At 33.3% G+C, this 20057-nt stretch overlaps 2 protein-coding genes across 15 annotated transcripts; one reads left to right on the plus strand and one right to left on the minus strand.

The window, feature by feature from the left end:
• Positions 1-1549: 1549 nt before the first annotated feature.
• LOC108464195 (uncharacterized) lies at positions 1550-12886 on the minus strand. Of its 11 annotated transcripts, none has more exons than XR_008277339.1 (6): positions 12500-12886; positions 10805-10884; positions 10189-10283; positions 9710-9855; positions 3790-3840; positions 2373-3721 (listed from the first exon to the last, which is right to left on the minus strand). XR_008277339.1 is itself a non-coding variant. In XM_053024190.1 (4 exons), exons 1-4 carry the CDS (start codon positions 12550-12552, stop codon positions 1627-1629), a joined length of 252 nt encoding a protein of 83 aa, XP_052880150.1. In that variant the 5' UTR covers positions 12553-12881; the 3' UTR covers positions 1550-1626. The 11 variants fall into 11 exon arrangements, 2 of the variants coding, with proteins under 2 accessions (XP_052880150.1, XP_017619839.1); XR_008277336.1 differs by having other exon boundaries at positions 10189-10305; positions 12500-12883; XR_008277340.1 differs by lacking the exon at positions 10805-10884 and having other exon boundaries at positions 12500-12884.
• A 1792-nt stretch (positions 12887-14678) lies between these two features.
• On the plus strand, positions 14679-19714 carry LOC108464254 (RNA-binding KH domain-containing protein RCF3). Of its 4 annotated transcripts, none has more exons than XM_053024096.1 (10): positions 14679-14907; positions 15129-15762; positions 16301-16663; positions 16749-17003; positions 17086-17352; positions 17582-17631; positions 17728-17795; positions 17871-18798; positions 18871-18930; positions 19477-19714. In XM_053024096.1, exons 2-7 carry the CDS (start codon positions 15178-15180, stop codon positions 17771-17773), a joined length of 1566 nt encoding a protein of 521 aa, XP_052880056.1. In that variant the 5' UTR covers positions 14679-14907; positions 15129-15177; the 3' UTR covers positions 17774-17795; positions 17871-18798; positions 18871-18930; positions 19477-19714. The 4 variants fall into 4 exon arrangements, with proteins under 4 accessions (XP_052880056.1, XP_052880057.1, XP_017619932.1 ...); XM_053024097.1 differs by having other exon boundaries at positions 17871-18783; positions 19456-19714; XM_017764443.2 differs by having other exon boundaries at positions 17871-18783.
• The last annotated feature ends 343 nt before the right edge of the window (positions 19715-20057 follow it).

Genomic DNA, 20057 nt, shown 5'->3' on the forward strand with positions numbered 1-20057 from the left:
AAACCTGGAAAATATATGAACTTAACAAGAAATCCCCTAGGTTGCCTTCCATGAAGCACCTTTCTTTAACGTCTTTGGCTAGATGTGACTCCCTATTAACTCGTATTTTGGACATTCCAGGTGGATCAGATCTAACTCATTAGTTTGAAAACCTTCATAAATGTTAAATTTGATATTTCATGGCATCATAAATGTTAAATTTGATAACTTCCCCATCAATCTCCATAGTGAGAGTACCATCATGCATATTAATTATTGTTTTTTATGTTTTCAAAAATGGCCTTCCTAACAAATTCAAGTTAGGATTAGAAGAGTCTTCTTCTTCCATGTCTATGATATAAAAATCTACAGGAAAAACCAATCCATTAAATTGAACCAAGACATCTTCCAAAACACCAGTTGGATACACATTTGATTGATCAGCAAGTTTGATAATTACTCTAGTTTCTTTTAAAAGACCCATTCTATTAGTAGAATAAGTGGAATTAGACATAACATACCCGGATCCCTACATTTTTGAGGGAACTTCTTTTGGAGAAATGCATATACATTTTCTCCCATTCTTACCTTTTCATTATTGTGGAGTTTCTTCTTATTGGTGCACAACTCTTTGTGAAATTTTACATAGTGAGGTACATGTTTAATAGCATTAAGTAATGAGATGTTTACACCCACTTTGCAAAAGTCTCAAAGATTTTCTTTTCTTGTGTATCTTTTTTGGTTTTGGCCAATCTTTGAGGGAAAGGAGGTGGCATCACCAATGTCTTTGGCATTTCATCAAAGGAATCTGTATGTGTTACTTCTTTTTCAATTCCTTTCTTCAAGATTTAGATGCGAGCTTTCATTTTATTTAATTCTTTTCCACTTCTCAAAATAATCACATTTACATTTTGCTTTGGGTTGACAATAGTGTGCGAAGGTAGCTTACCTTGAGGTTCCAATCGGCTAAGAGATAAGGCAAGTTGACATACCTGATTTTCCAGATTTTTTATGCTTTCCTTAGTATCTTGTTGGAATTGTTCTGTGCCAGTAGCAAGAGAATAAACTATTTCATCAATGGACATACCTATCTTTGATGATGAATGTTAATAAGACGACTCATGAGATGGTCCATGTCAAACTTGTGGGGGATTATATGGTTTTGTCCCATAGCTAAAATTCGGGTGATCCCTCTACCCCGAATTAAAGGAGTTTGAGTAAGGATCATACTTCCTCTGAGGTGGGCCATAAAATCCACCACCCATATTGGCGGTCTCGGTTGCATCCTCTTCAAATGTGGGACACATATCCCTTGGGTGTCCATTTCTCGTGCAAATACCATAAGCTTTCACTTTTTTTTATGTTACCCATTGACATTTGCTACACAAGTGAGCTAAGATTAAAAATTTGAATTTGAAAAACATAGATACTTACCTCGTTCACTCATCTAAATGTGGTGTCTTGTTGCGAGCTAACTTGTTGTGAATTAGCGGCCATGACATTGATCAACTCCCTAGCATCTCTAGGAGTTTTGTTAACAATTTATCCACCACTTGCTGTATCCATCATCTTCCTTTCCATGCATAAAAGTATTAAATAAGAAGTTGTTCAGAGATCCCATGTTGAGGGCAACTATCACACAACTGTTTAAATATTTCCCAATAACCATGGAGTGTCTGAGTGTCTCGTTGTTTGATGCCACAAATCTATCCCTGTATATTAGAGGATGTTGCGTGTAAATATGTAATACAAGTGTGCAAATGTACACGTTGATTCAAGTAATATAATGATGAGTGAGTATCATCTCCACAGGGATCAGAAATTGATTACAATTTGTAAAGTATTACTATAGATTTAACTAATTAAACTATGCAAAAGAAACAGAGTATAAATTGATGAATGGAATTAATGAATGAACTAATAATATCAATTATAAATGAAAAATGACAAAGCAATCTAAATGTCGTGGCAATTTACAAAGAATAAGTAGAGAATATTTCTATTGTTGAATGATAAATGTTGGAATTACTCAGGGAATATTTTTATAACATAATAATGTGAAGGCAAAATTTTGACTAACTACTTTCCAGAGAATTACAACTGTAGTCTATTTCTTTTGAAAGTCAGACTTTAGTTATTATTCTAAGTTTGTGTATGTCTATAAGACTCACAAATGATAACCAAACTAACGTTCTTCACCTGTACAATTTGCACTTCTATGTCTAGGGTGTTGCAATTATTCTTTCAAATACTCGACTATATCAATGGATTAATAATCTGATGTATTTAATCCTTTCAGATTCAAATTCATCTAAGAACATCACATATAGTCAAATATGTCTAGAGCTTACATGCATGCATTCAAAATAAGCATAAATCGATTGAAACAATAATTTTAATCAAAATCATATCATGGGCATTATAGATAATTCAATATTCACCCAAATAATTCCAACCCAAACATAATTAGCTCATGGGTTGGGCAATGAAATCCAAAATTAAATCATTCATCAACATTCTTCAAGTTTTACGAATCACAGAAATTAAAACCAAGAAAAATAGAACAAAGGCAGAACTACAGGAAGCTCTCATTGCACTTCAGCTTCTTATCAAGATTTTACGCAAAACTCAGGGCAGATTTCTCTTCCATTTCTTCACGTCTATGATCTCCTCTTTTTAGCTGATATCTTCTTCTTCTCTACTGAACTTTCCACGCAATTTCTCCTCAAGATTTTGTTGTAGAGAGAGAAACCGCTCTCTTTCTTTTCTTTTCTCCTCACAATCCATGTGTCCTTCTTCTCTTCTCTCTACTCCTTTTATAGGGTAGATATGTCCCTCTCAGCACACTTATTTTGCTCATCTTTTCAGGGTGATTTATCTAGTACACGTACAACTGGCTGAAAGTGAGTGGATTGAGTGTTACGTCATCTTCCTAGAATTTTCATGACATTTATGTTGACAATCTATCCTACCATTTGCCATGGCAATGTTTCACCTCTTTCGTTTTTTTTTTCCCTCTTCTTACCTCTTTCATCCTACCTGCACCTACTACCAAAGACTACCAAACCTCTTTCCAGCAATTAAAAGTAACATAAATTTATAGTTAAACACAATTCAAGATTTAGTATGTAATGCCCTAGTAATAAGTCTAAAATGCAAGCATATTTTCTTAATTACAAGAAAATACTTCAGTTTAGAGGCCTGAATTATAATTCTTTTCAAGTGTTATCAGCGGCTAGTGAGGCAAGAAAATGTTTGCCAAGGAAAAGCCTTGCCATAAGTTAAATGATCTAGAAGGCAAGTAGAATAACCAATCTTTTGCATGGTCGGCTAATGAAAATAGGAGGCACGTAGTTTGATTTGATCTTCGGTGATGTTTTGCAGTCTCATGCTCAAACAAACGATGTGGAACTCCTTCAAATGTTTGTGAGGATATTTATTCTCAAGTCCACAGAAGGTCGGGAGTAAATGGATAAGCCCACACTTAAGTGCAAACGGCACCTCTGATTGCGATAATCAATATACAGTGGTTGTTACGCAACATTTAGTGCGTTCAATTGTCGTAGATTTTGCTCGGCCATAACTTCTTCTTTAGAATTTCTAGTTGAATGAATTGATTCTTCTTCTTCTTCTACAGTTTGCAAGAGAGGAATTGAGGACCGTGAAACTCGTTTGTGATACTTAGCCTCTTTTCTTAATCGTTTTACAGTTTTCTCAATTTTAAGATCAAATTCAATTTCACCTGCATGTAAATAACGAGGCATAAAATTAACAATGTAAATAGAAATTAATCTAATTGAAACCACTCACCAGCAACAGCGCCAAAATTTGGTAGGTTGTTGAGACCTTCAAAAATAAATCCTGCTAAAAAAACAAAAATAAACTTTTGTAGAGTTGTGAGAAAGGTCGAATCCACAGGAAGTGGGATTAGACTAATTCCTAAAAAATAAATGAGAAAATAAAGTTGAGGAGGGGATTAAAGTTCAAACTAGAATAAAAACTAATAGCAAATAACGTAGTCAAAACAATATGATTTAGGAAAATTCAAGGTTTGATAAATATCCAGCCAAGGGAAATCGTAGTTATTAATTCATGAATTGATCATTGATTTTGCAAATGATTTTTTAAACTCCTTGAATAAATTTGTTATAACTACTCGAGACGCTTTAATAGCCTAATCACTCCTTAGATCCTCGGTAACCAAAGAAACACTCAAATGATTACTTCTCTTGTTGATAAACAATCCCACGAAGACACTTCTGGGATTTAACATGCCAACAACCTTATGATTTAGAGGACCCAATTCTAGCCAACCATCTCACACTAGCGCAGATAATTTAAACTAGATTCTACACATTCATAACCTGAGTTATTCACCACACAGATTAAAACCTTCCCACAATTATGAATGAGAATATCCTAATTGGTTGTATATTAATTTGACAAATTGAAAAGTGATCAGTTCATGCAATTCACAAATCAATAATAATATAAAAAACAGAAGATGTAAAAATATTAAAAAATCTAAAAAAAATGAAGAACGATAATCTCACAATTCAATGAATCAAAAACCTTGATAAAACCCTTAACTAGAATGAAGAATTTACAATCCATGAAGAGAAATAGAATAACAGAAGAAAATACGAAAGTCTTGTACATGTTTTCCATGCCCCCCCAAAGCCTCTTTAAATACCCTCCAAGATCTCCTAGATAAGAGTTCAAAATAAACTTTTAAAATTTCAAATCCTAATCAATCGCTAAAACTAGGGCTTTGAAGAATTTTTCCATAAAGATAGGGGTTTGTTGAAAACTGCAGAAAAATCATGCAGCTTTGCTTCTCCACGCATAAGTCGTGGGCATGCCCTATTCTCCAACTTTTTCTGACCATCTTTTTAGCCCATAAAATACCCAAACTTCATTTTGCCCATAAAAACCTCTGTATGGCTTCCAAATTATTCCAACTCTTTTTTTATCCAACAAAATACAAAATTCAACCAAAAGATGAGCTTACAAGCATATTAAGTCATCAAAACACATAGGATACTTCTGAAAATATATGTAAAATTACACTAATATTAATCACATAAATTGATTATTTTAGGATGTTTTGAGTATATTTGAATTTGTTTTGAAGGCTTGTAAACATGTCTTTTTTGGTTTGTCTTGAAACCCAAGCAAATAGGTTGTAAATGACTTGTTTTAGGGGCACACTTTGTAGCATACGGCCTGAGACACGGGCTGTCACACGAACATATGCCACACACGGTCAACCCATACGAATGTGTATATTTATTATTTTAGGTCCAAGTTTCACACGGTCTAAGACAGATCTATATGTCTCAATTCAGTATGTAGTATGGTCTAACACACGACCTACGAGAAGACTGTATGGCCCAACACTGAATGCACACAGGCTGACACATGGCCTGCGACACGAGCGTGTGTCCATAATTCAAATATATATACGGGCTAGCACATGACTTACGACACAACCATGTGCCCTATTTCAAGTATTCACATGGGCGGACACACTGGCTGGGAGAGTTTGAAATCTTAGTTGCTTCCCAAGAAGCGCCTGATTTATAGTCATTAGCTTGACTACCTTAATGTTATTTCTAAACCAAAATACTTAAATAACTCCTTGGATTATCAGAAGATAAACCTAAAAAAACCTTGAATATTATAGTCATTTTGAAGTGCTATGGACATTTTAATACATTTATCGACTACCTCTTAACCTATGTGTAATTTTGAAAAAGTGTAGGCTTAGGTTTGAATAAAAGTTATGTTGGCCCTTCAAAATGAGTATTAGAAGGTGGTGTCTACATACGTGATCGAAATGATTGTTGAAACTATTCTTGGTAGGACATCCAACAACGTCGTTTTATCATTAAGTTTACTGTTATCTAGAACAAATACAAAACCAACAAATTCAAGCTCAACGCGGTAACTATCTACATGCACCATATTTTCTATTAAAACCTCTTCTTCCTTTCCTGCATTCACCATATTAACTCTAAGAGGTTCAAGACTAACGTTAGTTGTGATCACTTGTCCAACTTGAACCTCTTCATAATGTATCTCAATCATGCTTTCAACCTTCATAGGTTCAAGTTATACTCCTCCAAAGACCTATTCCCTTCCAATATCCTTAACATTAGCGGCTTCCCCAATCTCTAGTGGTGAATTTAGGTGTAACACCCCAAAATAGAATCTAGGAGTTCTAGGGGTATTTTAAAAATTTTAGCCTTAGAGTGCTAAGAATTTAATAGGATGGTAAATAAGAATTATATTTGACTATGGCATCTTAGCTATTAAATTAATTTTTCAAAATGTGCTTTGTAAACCCTTAATTTTAGAAAAATGACTGATTTGACTGTGAGCATTTATGCTATAATTTTACCAAAATTTAAAAACCCAACCTTAAAACCCCCATTCCCAGTTCTAATTCACGATAGTTACTCTTTTAAGTTGCTTTTGTTGTCCCTTGTTATCCTCTTGATCTTTCAATTGATTTTTGATTCCCAAACCATAATACTTTGATTTCCTTATCATTCCCAAGTCAATTACCTTCATAAATCTCCAAGAAAAACATTTAAAAACTCTATAGATTTCATCATCTTCTTCAAATGTTGGTTTTTTAGACTTGCATCAAAACTCATTTAATATTCCATCTAAGGTAATGTTTTGAATTCTTATGAGTTTTTCATGATATCTAGTCCTAAAAATTGAAGTATTAGCCTTTGAATTGCAAGTTTTTAATAAAAGCCGAAATTTTGCACATTAATGGTGGATTTCGAGATTTTGAATAAATACATGGTTTCAAAGTGTTTGTCAACTCATTTTGTCATTATTAGAAGGTTTCTAAACTTACCTTGAAGTTTTGTTAATGATTTCTTATGTTTTAATGAATTTTGTGAAAATTGCCAAAAAATTGTCAAAAATTTTTGATACCATGAATTGGGTAGTTTTCAGTGGTTTAAGGGTTGAGGATTAGGCGTAGATGACTAATTAGATGAATGAAATTCAAAGGCAAAAATGTTAAGCGTAAACCAAGTTATGAGCATTCTAAGTTTGTTATGTTAAGCGTTTTGGTTACATGAGAATTTAAAATAAGTCAATGTTTTAGTTGGTTTAAGTGAGTCTTTGGCTACTATTTGATTGTGAATATTGTATGGTTGTTGTGTGTAAATTCTCGGATTCACTGGAGCCTTCTACAAGTTAAAGGAAGAGATAGTTTGAGCTTTTAACTTTTCGGCGAAAGCATAGTGGTGAGTGTTTGGAATCACTGCTCGTAGACCAAGTCATGTGTCGTTTGGGAATTTAGTAATAACCTAAAGCCTTACTCTAAACTCCGAGTGTAAGTTTTCTTGAATCTATATTTGCTTTATGGCTTTGTGCTTATATGATTATGAAATTGTTCATGGTAATAAGAAGCTCAAATGTGTGATACGTGGATGTGGTAACTATAGTGAAAGGTACAAATGTATACCTTAAATACATGTTATATGACAATGATAGTGTTTTTGCAAAAGATGCTAACATGCAATGATAGTGCAGGAATAATCGGTAAGTGTTATGTGTTCGATTTCGAATATTTTGGCCTTGTGATTTTGAAATCATTGGATATAGTTGGCATGCGATAGAGTTTTGACTACTCACCTATATTATAGTGATTTTTGGGCATTAAAACTCTGGGATATGTTGGAGGGATAAGGGAATATGAGCTAAACTCCATTCAACGGGACGTGAGGGGAAATAAAGAGAGTGTTAACTTTATGCTACACTTTTGGGACATGTTTGGATCTAAGAGTCTATGTTTGGTGTGTTGGAGATCCGTGTATCTGATAAGTGATGATAGAGCTCACTATATGTTTTATAACTCAAGTGTCAATCTATCATATTATATGTAACTATGAGGAACATGTTGTATGCTTAATGGAGTATATGCTATATTGTCAATTTATCGTTATATGTGACTTGTGTGAAATGTGATATATACTTGATTAAATATGTGTGCTACATGATATATGTTTGCATGAGTATGTAAATGTTGTGTAGATGAACCAGTAGGTAATGCATGGATAGGTACTCTACGACATTAGGCATAGGCCTATTATAATTGTACTTCTATATGGTTGTCTTGAGGATGCATGGTGATATATTAATGATTTGGTTATTCTAATCATTCACTGAGTTTGTTAAGCTCACCCACTCCCTTTTTTACCCATTACAGATTAGTTGCTTACCAGTGTGGGCAGTGTAGTTTTCTGAGATGTGATCCAAGCTAATTTTTTGTTATTCTATAAGTGTTCCTTATTTACTTCGTTTTGGGTAAAATATTGACACCCAAGTGTTAGTATTGTTTTGTCAAAATATAGAAATTGTTGTTAAAACCTTTTTTAAAGACATAACATCATTAGATATTCAACTATCATTTACTTTATATTGTTGTTCATGAGCCCTAAATAAAATATTTTTTACAAGTTTAAGGATAACCTTTCACCTAAGTGGTTTAAATTCTTATGCTAAGGGATCACTAGAAAGTTGATCGTAAGGATAAAAGCTAGAAGAGTATAAATAATGAGGTTCAAACATAGCTTTCCAAGAACAATGGGGTTGCGAATAAAAATTAGTGTAAGGATCTTGCATAAATGCATTATAGGAGTCTTAGGGGTTGATTCCAAAGCTTATAGGATTGCTTAGATAAGTAACTCATTGACCTAGATGACCACCGGTAATCACAATAGAACATGACTTCACATAAGTCTTTTTTACCTAAAAATAAATAAACAAATACATAAATAAATAAAAATATGGACTCATAATTACTAATTAATAAAATTAAAATTAGCATAATAGAATTTAAAACTTTGGTTTCTAGCAACAACGCAAAAAACTTGATGTGTGAAAATTCATTACACAAGTGCACACGTCGAATCAAGTATCTAGCTAACCCAAGATTCAATTGTTCAATTTATGTAATTATTAACCCATGATTCAATGGCATTAATTACTCTTCCAATATCTAGTAATCTCCCTTTCACACTAGTTATATACCTATGTTAGGCAAGTAGGACAAAGTTATTGCAAGCAAACCTACTGGGTTGAATAGGCACTATAGCAAAACAGGTTTTTAGCGGCTTTTTTTTGCCCTATAAAAGTGACATAAAAAACACCGCTTTAGATAGCACCGCTAAAATTTATAGTGTTTATGTAGAAAAACGGCGCTATAGAACATGATCTTTAACGGCGATTTTATTACAAACGCCGTTAAAGATAATCCTTAATGGTGCTTTTTTTTTACAAACGCTGCAAGAAAGTCGAGCATGTTGTGCCGTTTGTAGCTAGAAACGCCACTAACATTAACATATTTTACCAACCTATTTTATTTCATATAGAACTCGAATTTTCAACATACTTTCCTGTAACTTCAAATCCAACAACAAACTTCAAATCTAAATGATACTATGATGAAAGAAATATGTATATGATCTAAATTAATAATTGAAATGACAAAATATATTCAACAATGCATATAATTATTAAAAAAAATAACAAGAAACACACCCATTTAATGATTTCCTTGATTTAAGTTCCTTATCCCCAAAATAAAGAATAAAACAAATCCAAAGGAAATTTAACCATAAATTCTTACATTAGACACATCTATATGCAAAGGGATCAAGGACAAAAGTATAACAAAAGTATACTACAGTAGAGGATATACCATGCCTTTCAACAGAGTACAGGACTTTGAATCTACTACCTCCAAATGGGCTGTGACAATAGGGTGTTCTCAGCCTAAAACTCAGTTGGAGGTTTTAAACGTACTAATCTCCTGATCCTATCTTTATCCATGTTCTCCAAATATCCCTTGAGAATATTTAAAAAAAAGGGTGGGGCAAAACATTAGCAGCAGTATCCATCAAAGAAAATGCAAAAGGATGCTAATTGACAATTAGACAAAAAATCACAGTTTCCTGGCACATAGATATTAGATGTGATTAAGCAGCACAAGAAAGTGAGTTGCCACATGCTACATTAATTCTAGCGTTTTGATAATCATGGCCAAATGAAAGATCATAATTAGTTTTCTTAAGCCTCACTGAAGTGGTGCAAGTCAGATTAAAACAAATAGTACCAACAGCTTCTGATCAAAAGGAAGAATGCCAAAACTATAGTTAGAATACCAACTTGTGACCTCACCTTTCAAATAATTTCATCCAAAGTCAAGCATTTCCTTCTGTATTTATCTAGAAAAAGTCGCTTTGTTGGTAGCTTCCCACTTACATCCTTTACAGCTAAGGTTATAACAAAGATCACCTTTGCCATTAGAGCAAAACCATTTAGGAAGTAAATCAGTAATAAAATTCAAGTATGTAACCTAATGCACCATGTTAGATGATATTTTTTATTCCCTTTCAAATGCACTACAATTATCAGTGTTAACTTTCTTTTCTTTTTAATTCTGTGGAGTGCTAAATTACATTTCAAAAGAAAAAAAATTAAAAAAAAACAATATTTATTTTAATTTACAGACCATGAGAATGGGTCACACTATGAGCAAGCAATGTTAAACATCACAGAGAAGCTTATGTAACTAAGAGCACAGAGATATGTGCAAGTTACGGTATAGAAAACCTAGTGCTTTTTAATATCAAATTATTCAGAACAATTTTTTCAAAGAACCTATGAACCATTCAAGCTCTCTCACCTCAAACAACATGAAAACTGCATACTTTAGTCAAGTTTCAAGGTTTTTCTGCTTTATTAAATCTCACAAACTAAGATTGTACATGTAAAGAGGGCAATATATACTTACATGCAAGTTCATCATACTCATCTTTGCCAACAACATAGACGTTGACATCTTCAAGCGTCATGTAAAAAATGTAAACAGACCTGATAAAAGAACATTTTTGTTCATTTATTTAAACTGATATCTCAGGATGGCTTTAATTAAGGTTTAGGAAACAGATCCATCCACAACCAACAAAGACAGGAAACTTGTGGCCCTGATGAATTAACTCATGGAATTAACTTAATTTCAGGGTAGAAAAAAGTAAAACATACTGTATTTTGAATTAGAAGAACCCACTGCCCAGTTTAAAACGTATCCGTAAGTACAGACTATGTTTCTTTTTACTCTCAAAATAGCTTTTCCACTTATGAAAGTTACCAGGCCACACGAGCAAAGATGGAAGTTTGGTAAAGAAATCCAGTGAATCAGGCCTGTTGAACCATTGTTTATACCTTAGACTATCTACAACTTAACAAACTTTAGCTACATGTTTAAAACATTTACATAAGAACTAAAAATGAATGTTGTGCTCATTACGACCCATGCAAGACTTGAGCAATTAACTATCAATTTTGTGCTAATGGCAGATGCAAGTGCTTCGCATAGTTCAATCATGTTAGAACAGATCAACAAAATCACAACTATCAAAAACTTTAAAATTCAACAAAATCATGCAATGTGATTTAGCAGTACACTTTCTCACTTCAATACCCACTTTCAAGAATTCAAATTGAAACTTACCATAACTCAAATCTAACCTTATATTCATACTTAAGAACTTAAAACTAACCTAAAAACATTGAATTCTCTATTGAAAACTCAACTTTTCCTCACTTAGACAACAAGAGATCTCATTAGAACGGTAAATCTAACCTACAAAACAACAAGAAATCTTAGAAATCTCGACTCTCTCTAACCCAACGAACATGAGCATAGTTTTAAAAATGAGGAAATCATTGGAAATTAAGTTTCATGGATAGAAAATCATTAATAAGTTACATCATCATTGCCTAGTTGGATTTTCTAGAAATCAAAGTCAAGAACAGTCAAGAAATCGATCTCCCTTCTTTTCCATATTCTTACAAAAATAGAAAAAAATGAAAAATCATGTTTTGATCTTAAAAACATAGAAATTTTTGCTAGAAGTAAAACTTTTCAAGATTGATTGATAAGAATCAAAAGCTTAAAAAATTATTGAAAGATGTGAGAAAAATTTTGAAAGAAAATGTAGAGCAAATTGTGTTCGTGAAATGAAATGGTTCATTCCATATTTTAAAAACAAAATCTAATTTTCCATGGCATTAAACAAAAAAATTTTGAATTTAGAATTTTAAATTTTAAATTTTATAACAAAACACAGTTTTGAAGAAAACCACATCTTTGAAATAAAACATAATCCCTAAGGTAATGTTCAATTATGTTATAAAAAAGAAATAAAATCCCATTTCCAATTTCATAGATCATGAACAGACATAACAGATCTTGTGTTTGCCAAACATCATCCATTTCCAATTTCTACCAAATCAAATCCCAACCAGAAAGTAGAATAAAATTATTTGATTTGCATAAAAAAAAGCCCCATTAACGATCTACATCTATACAAAAAATATTCAACTAATTCAACAAACTAGAAGCGATAAAGAGCATAGTTGGAAAAATTTGCAAAAGAAATCAAAGCATAGGATGGGATGGGAGAAAATGGAGGGGCAGACGTACCGTTCAACTAAGATGTTGCCTTCAGAATTGGCGAATAAAACCACGAGAATCATGGCAATGTATCTCCCTCTCTCAGATACTTCCTTTTTCTCTTGAGGCAGGGAGACGGAGATCAGCTAAGTTGCTCCTGCTTTGTTTTGTGTCGTCAATCGCAATTTTCTTTCCCATTTTCCTTTCTACCTTTGGCGGCGTTTAGGAAAAACCGCCACTATTTCTTTACCTTTTATGGCGCTATTTCCATATACGCCACTATAGAATGACTTATTACGGCGTTCTTCTGTGTGGAGTTTTTCGATATAAACATCGCTAAAAGTTCAACCTTTGCGGAGTTTTCACTCTAAACGCCACTAAAAGTTTAATTTGGGGGCATCATGGTTATTTATATCTTAGATGCAAATTAACTCTATATTACTAAATTTAATCTTAATCTATTCAATCTAGATCTAAATCTTAATTTTCTTTTTCAAGATAAATCGAGATTATTAAATTAATGCAACTTGATGATTAGACAAACAAATTAAATAAGCATGAAATTGATAAATAATTAACAAAGATAAAAACAATTAAAGAGAAAATATTTAATTAACTAAGAGAATAGGATCCATTACCATTCCAAGAAAATAGATTTTACTTCATGTTGAGTTGAAAAAATATCACAAGTAGAAATTTAAAACAAGCTTGTATTGAGAAAAAAGTATAAAGAAAATAATCAAGGGATAAAAATGATTATCAAACTAATGTTGAGCACTCTGAATCTCTTTCTCTTCTCGTTTTTACAAGCTTGAAGTTCCCTTTAGTGTGAAAGAATTGTTCCTTCACCTCCAAGTTGATTTCTTCCTTTTTTTTCCCCTTTTTCCCTTAAATCATGTCACCTTTTATTTTTAGGGTTTTAATAATTCTACTCCACCATAAGTAGAACTGCGATGGAGTAAACTGCATGCTGTCTGAAATTTTGTATTGAAGCTTATACTTCACTACACTAAAACAAATCCAGTAGAGCAAAAACTTCTCTTCACTACTCCAAGTCTTTCATTCTTCATCCGGTACCTACAATCTAGAGAGAAAAATAATAAGTAAATCCGAACTAACCCTAAAAATGATAATACTAGACTAAAATTCAAATAAAATATAATTAATTCGAAAAAACTATAAAATGTAATAAATTCTAACCTAAATGCTTTATTTACCTCCTAAAATACTATAAAAATTATACTAGGATAACTCTAAATATGAAGTTATCAGGTATATTTTGAGATTTGAACCACACAATTGCATTGCTAAAACTTTAAATTTACCACTAAACCAAAGAGTTATTTCAATCTTTTTATATATTTTAATTTTATTGTGCGCATTTTATTATCTTCATCAATTGCATATATATATACTGCTATTTAACTAGAAACCAACTTATGATTGATATATTCATTTAGTATTCTTAATATGATGTATTATGTGTTTAAGTTTTGTTTTACTTATAATTTAATTTAATTTTTATTCTTATAACGTATATATTTCATATGATATTATTAATTAGTTTCAAACCATACATTTCATTTTTTATTGTATGTTATTTTTAAATATACATTTGGGCTCTAAAAACGTGATTTTTACATGCATGGGTTTGTAATAGAATTTCTAATAGGGTAAACTACGCCATTAGTCACTAAACTATGAGTAAGTTTTCGTTTTGGTCACTTAACTAAAAAAGTTACAATTTGATTATTGAACAATTCAAAAGTTTTCATTTAAGTCATTGAACTGTTAAAACTAATGATATATGATTTTCTCTATTCTCACTACATACATCAATCAAAAGTTCTCTTTCCCCTTCTGTCCTATAGCTCGTTTTTTTATGAAATAATTTTGGACATCACAAATCTACGAACAGAAATTTAAATAATTTTTTCTCCGATCTTTGACACTAACTATTAGATCGACTTGGATTTAAGATATGTTCTTCTACTCGTTGATGGTTACTGATCCACCATACTGATCTACTATATGGATCATCGAATCGTCACTTAAAAATTTCTAATAGAACTTTAAAAAAAAACTTAATAATCTAGTGACTTCAACTAAAACTTTTTTTAATTCTATGATCAAATTGTAACTTCCTTTAATTAAGTGATCAAATAAAAACTTATACTATAGTATACCCTTTCCAATATAATTTAGAGTCAAAACCAATCGTTTAAAGTGTTGTTTAAAAGGAAGTATCTGTCAGGCACGTGAACATGCGGTCACGCTTCGAACCCTAAAAAGAAAAGAAATAAAAAACCACCAACCGAAGATATTTCCCACAGAACAATCACCGAGTACCTTCGTATTCATATTTCTCGATACAGCAATCGAACTCCCCCCGACGTTTCTCTGTTTCTTTTCTTCCGTTCCGTTCCTTTGTTTCCCCCGTAATTTTTCTTCCATTCTTAATTTATTTTTCTTATTATTATAGTTATTCGATCTGTTCTATTATTTTTAGTTATTAATTGTTCTTTCAATTTTTTTAATGTCTGATTGTTAATGATATTGTTATAATTAAGCATGTTATAATTTAAGTCTTTAAGGGAGTTTAGGAAATTGATCAATATTTTTTTTTCTGAATCCGATTTTTTATTTTGGAATGCTGCAGTTAATTTAAGAAGTTGTAAGATCGAGAAATTGAAACTAAGTTGGTTGTTATGGCTGGTCAAAGAAATGATTACGGTAAAAGATCTCATTTTCAGCCTGATTACGCTGGAAATGGAGGAGGAGGTGTTAAGAGAAGAAATGCTGGTGAGGAAAATGAACAACAGCATGGGATTGGGCCTGAAGATACCGTTTACCGTTATTTATGTCATGTGAAAAGGATTGGGAGTATTATAGGAAGAGGTGGTGAGATTGTGAAACAGTTGAGGTTAGATAGTAAGTCGAACATTAGGATTTGTGAAGCTCTGCCGGGTTGCGAGGAGAGGGTTGTTATGATTTATAGTTCCAGTGAGGAAACAAATCCATTTGGTGATGAGCTTGTTTCGCCTGCTCAGGATGCTTTGTTTAGGGTACACGATAGGGTTGTCGCGGAAGAGTTGCCTGCTGATGAGGATTTGGAGGAGCAGACACATGTGGTTACTGTGAGAATGCTTGTGGCATCTGACCAGATTGGTTGTGTTATTGGGAAAGGTGGACAAGTGATTCAAAGTATAAGGAGTGAAACACATGCTCAGATTCGGGTTTTAAGCAATGAGCATTTACCTCCGTGTGCATTGACTTCAGATGAGCTTCTTCAGGTAAAGTTGTTTTCTCATATGAAAAAGATATAGCATGTGTTATGCCCTTTTTTTAATAAATAAGAGAAAAAATATTGGCCATTTACCTGAATATTATCTCCTGTAGAGTTAATTTCTTAATTTATTGCAAGACTTAACCATAGGTAATAGATGTATGGATATGACGAGTGTTTGAATGGAAGATTCCTTTAAAGGGAAATGAAAGGTCTAGAAGTTGGTTTTAGCTAACAGCTTTTATTGCTCACAGTGTTGCTAAGTTGAAAAGAAATGGTAGTAAGCAGTCTTCCTAGAAAAGGGAAGAGTCTTTATTTTCTACTTTTATGTTCTCCTGTTATAAGTGATGGGATTTGGAAGATCTGTTGATTGATCTCCATGAGGCTTCTGACCAGACAGTTCTTACCTAAAAATGTGTCCTTATGTTGTAACTGTATATTATTAGCATTCTTGAAAATGTTTTGAGTTGCCTGCATATTAGGAGATTTTGAATCATCTTGCGGCCTTCTTGTTTATTCATTCAGTTTCTCTATGGGGATTTCAGATAATTGGAGAGCCCTCTGTTGTGAGGAAGGCTCTTTATCAGGTGGCATCTCGCCTTCATGATAACCCTTCAAGATCCCAGCACTTGCTTCTCTCCTCTCTATCTAATATGAATCCATCAGGTGGGATGTACATGAATGCCCCCCTTATTGGTTCTTATGGAAATTATTCTTCTAGAAGAGATGATGGTTCTGCAAGGGAGTTTTCTCTTCGTTTGGTATGCCCGGTTGGAAATATTGGGGGTGTGATTGGAAAAGGTGGTGGTATTATCAAACAGATTAGACAGGAGTCTGGGGCATCGATTAAAGTTGATAGCTCTGCAGCTGAAGGAGATGATTGCATTATATTCATATCAACAAAAGAGGTAAGAATACATTAATGCTTAAAGTTAAGCTTAGATTCTCATTGTGGAATTTATATGTCATGCCTCATTATTTATATCTCTGCAGTTCATTGAAGACCCATCCCCTACCATCAATGCTGCTTTGCGCTTGCAATCACGATGCAGTGAAAAAACAGAAAGAGAATCAGGTGATTCTGTAATCACCACCCGTCTACTTGTTCCAAGTTCACAGGTTGGATGCCTTATCGGTAAAGGTGGGGCAATAATATCTGGGATGAGGAATGCTACTAGGGCTAGTATTCGCATACTTTCTAAGGAAAACCTTCCCAAAGTTGCATATGAAGATGAAGAAATGGTGCAGGTGAATAATATGCTTTTTGGTGTGCACACTCGATGTCATAGTCAGACTTTTGATAGAATTTTTATCTTCCAATGCTGTACAGATTACTGGAGGTCTTGATGTTGCTAGCAATGCCTTTTCGCAAGTACTGTTGCGGCTGAGAGCCAATATATTTGAAAGAGAAGGAGCAGCAACAACGCTTTTGCCTGTTCTTCCCTACATTCCCATGTCATTAGACATTTCAGATGGTCCTAAATATGGTAACAAAGATGGTCAACCGCGTAATCGTGGATACTCTTCTTACTCAGGGGGATACAGCCCTAGTGATTTGACTGCAAGTGACAGTAAAGGAAATTATAGTGGTTCACTTGTAAGCTTGTCTTTTCATTCATTTCTTCCTTTAACATTTCTTTGCAAAGATGCTTAAGCTTATTATTATTAGGATGCATCTGGTTGTTGCAGCCAGGTTTTTTCTGAAGTGCAAGCTCTGCATTTGAGAACAATCCATCTCATTGCAAATTTATGATGTTCTGCGTGCTTAATTTCTATCTCACATGTTATTTTACTTCCTCTGATTGTCGTATATTATCTTTTTTCAGAGTGGAGGTGATATATATGGAAATCATGGTGGTCGCAACTCCAGCCGGGGGTAACGTTTACCTATCTAGTTAGAAAACTTCGAATACCTTTGATTGTTCTCTAATAGCAATTGTTACCACCTTGCCTTATTTTTTGCTGTCACCAGGTTGTCCAATCTAAATCAAGTTTCACATAGGAAGCATGGGTATTAGTCCTGGGTTCTAGACTTGACAGGTAAATATTTGTCTGATTTCATTTATTTACTTCGGGTATTGATATGCTAGTTTTTTTAATTCTTTTTAAATGAAGATGCAGAATGATATCTTAAACCCGGCCAGCCATCCCCTGCCAAGGATTCTACTGCACCTTTCCCACTTGTTGCCTTCTCTCCCCTATCTAAACAGTTGTCGTCATAAATCTTGAAGCCAGACCTTTGTCCCTTTTGATGAAGCCAGCCTAGACCAGAAGACCAGAAAAATCGGGTTTGAGGAACTTATGTTCCACTTTGGCTCGCCTTTATTCCTGTCTTGGGTGACCAGAATAAGATCATTTGATGATGCAAATCACCATTCAATCATTTTTGGCCTGGATTCATGATTTGCAGGCTCTGTAACACATTTCTAATAAATTGCTTTCCATGTAAAACCCTTACACTTGTATCCTTGACTTTTGGCAATTTGGCTGATGAAGTGATTTTTTATGTTTTATAATGGAGTCAAGGTAGCATGTACTTGTTTAGGATTTTTTTATGTATGCATGTGGCTTGAGAGTTGCACCAGGTAGGAAAGTTTAGATTGCCATAATCCCGAGAGCAATGTAATTGTAGCTTATGTTGGGTGTAAATGCCATCATATTTGGTTTCTTGATTATATTTTACATGTAGCTCAAGTGGCTGGTACTTTTCTGGAGTTTGCTGGGATGTACTGGTCCCATTTCTTCTCTTGAAGAAGAGAGGCCATGTTTCTGTTGAACAAAGTGCCTCAAAAATTATCCCCTTAATCGCATGATCTAAAATTTGAACTTGCACAAAATGAGCTGGAAGTTATATAAGGGTTGTATGAGCTTGTAAATCACTTAAGGTAAGAAATATTTGGTTAGGCTATGTGTTCAGATTAGTTTTGGAGGCTGTCCCAGCGAAAAAAGAGAAGGCTTTGGAGGCTGTTTTCTGAAGAGAAAGCTAAAGAGGAAGGCAAAGAAACCTGAAATGGAATCAATTGAAGAAGTAGGCTTATTCTTGGTATTGCATCCTAATTCTCTTATTTCATTTTATGGGGTAAGCAACTTTAGTTCTTTGTGCTACTTTTGGCAGGTGGTTTATATCATTAGCTTCCTCTGGCATTTGGAGCTGGCAAGCTGTATGTGGTAACTGGTAAGTGACTTTTGTAGTCAATTGCAATATGCTTGTATTTGTGATATAAACTAAACAGAGTTGGTCCACTAACCATAAAGTTGAAATGTGAAATCCTAATTTAAGAACTGAGGAGAAATTTGAATGATGTGTTCCGTAATGGTAGCATGAACAGTTTTAGTTTATAACTTTCTACAACAATCAGATTGAATATTACAATATTAATACTTCCATACTAATGGTTTGTCTGGTTGTTCAATATTAGAATAACTGTTCCAGGGCATATATTTTTGCTTAATAGTCAGGAAAAAAGTTGACTCTCATACTGATTTCTATGTGTTGGTTAATTCTTCTTACTGCCATCTTTCAATTGCAAACTCTTCATGTGTGGTATATCTCTTCCATGCGCAAACCGGTTTCTGGATATTCTTAAATTCATGTAGGCTTATGAACTTGTATGAATGTCTGTATATGCATTCGATGTAGATGAGAATCCTTGTTTAGAGCTCTCACATATTATCAGGTTTATGCACTGATAACTGACAGGTTTCTCTATCCCAATTGCAGTCTGCTATCATGCAATTATATCTGTTGTTTTGGGGAAAGGGAGATTGAAATTGCTGTGACCAGGCTTATCTCTAATTTCTTAAAAGCTACTTTTTATAGTATGCAGCCTTGATCCTTTGAAGATGAAGCCGTGAGGAAAAAACGAAAGCACAGGCTGAACCGATCATTGTATAAACAAAATCCCAACAAAAATATTTAATAAATTCAAGAAATACTGTACTTAATCTCAGGTTAAATATGGGAGATAAACCCTGTTTTTATTTCATCACTGTATCTTAAAAAATGACTGGTTTTCTAACTTGGATCAAAGATTATATCTTAGAACTTGGATTCCTTCGTATCATTACTTGAAATTTTTATTTTTCAAATTTTAAGTAATAATGTGGCATAATTTTACAATGTTAAATTTTAAGTACATGTTATTAAACTTTTATATTTGTCAAGTTTAATGACCAAAATGGATATAGTTTTTAAGTTTAGGTATTAAATTGGACAAAAGAAAAGTTGTATTAAAGTGGTTTGAAAAGTTACAAGTATCAAAATAGACTTAATTATGGAGGTTATGGATTAAAAGTTATATT

This window comes from Gossypium arboreum, chromosome 13 (genome assembly GCF_025698485.1).
Source record: "Gossypium arboreum isolate Shixiya-1 chromosome 13, ASM2569848v2, whole genome shotgun sequence".
In the NCBI taxonomy this organism is placed as follows: Eukaryota; Viridiplantae; Streptophyta; class Magnoliopsida; order Malvales; family Malvaceae; genus Gossypium; species Gossypium arboreum.

Coding starts and splice junctions, on each gene's coding strand:
- LOC108464254 (XM_053024096.1), top strand. CDS start 15,178: ATGGCTGGTCAAAGAAATGATTACGGTAAAAGATCTCATTTTCAGCCT. Junction 15,763..16,300: donor CTTCAGATGAGCTTCTTCAG/GTAAAGTTGTTT, acceptor TGGGGATTTCAG/ATAATTGGAGAGCCCTCTGT. Junction 16,664..16,748: donor TATTCATATCAACAAAAGAG/GTAAGAATACAT, acceptor ATATCTCTGCAG/TTCATTGAAGACCCATCCCC.
- LOC108464195 (XM_017764350.2), bottom strand. CDS start 12,552: ATGATTCTCGTGGTTTTATTCGCCAATTCTGAAGGCAACATCTTAGTT. Junction 10,885..12,499: donor GGCAACATCTTAGTTGAACG/GTACGTCTGCCC, acceptor TTCTTTTATCAG/GTCTGTTTACATTTTTTACA. Junction 3,844..10,804: donor TGAGTATGATGAACTTGCAT/GTAAGTATATAT, acceptor TTGTTTTTTTAG/CAGGATTTATTTTTGAAGGT.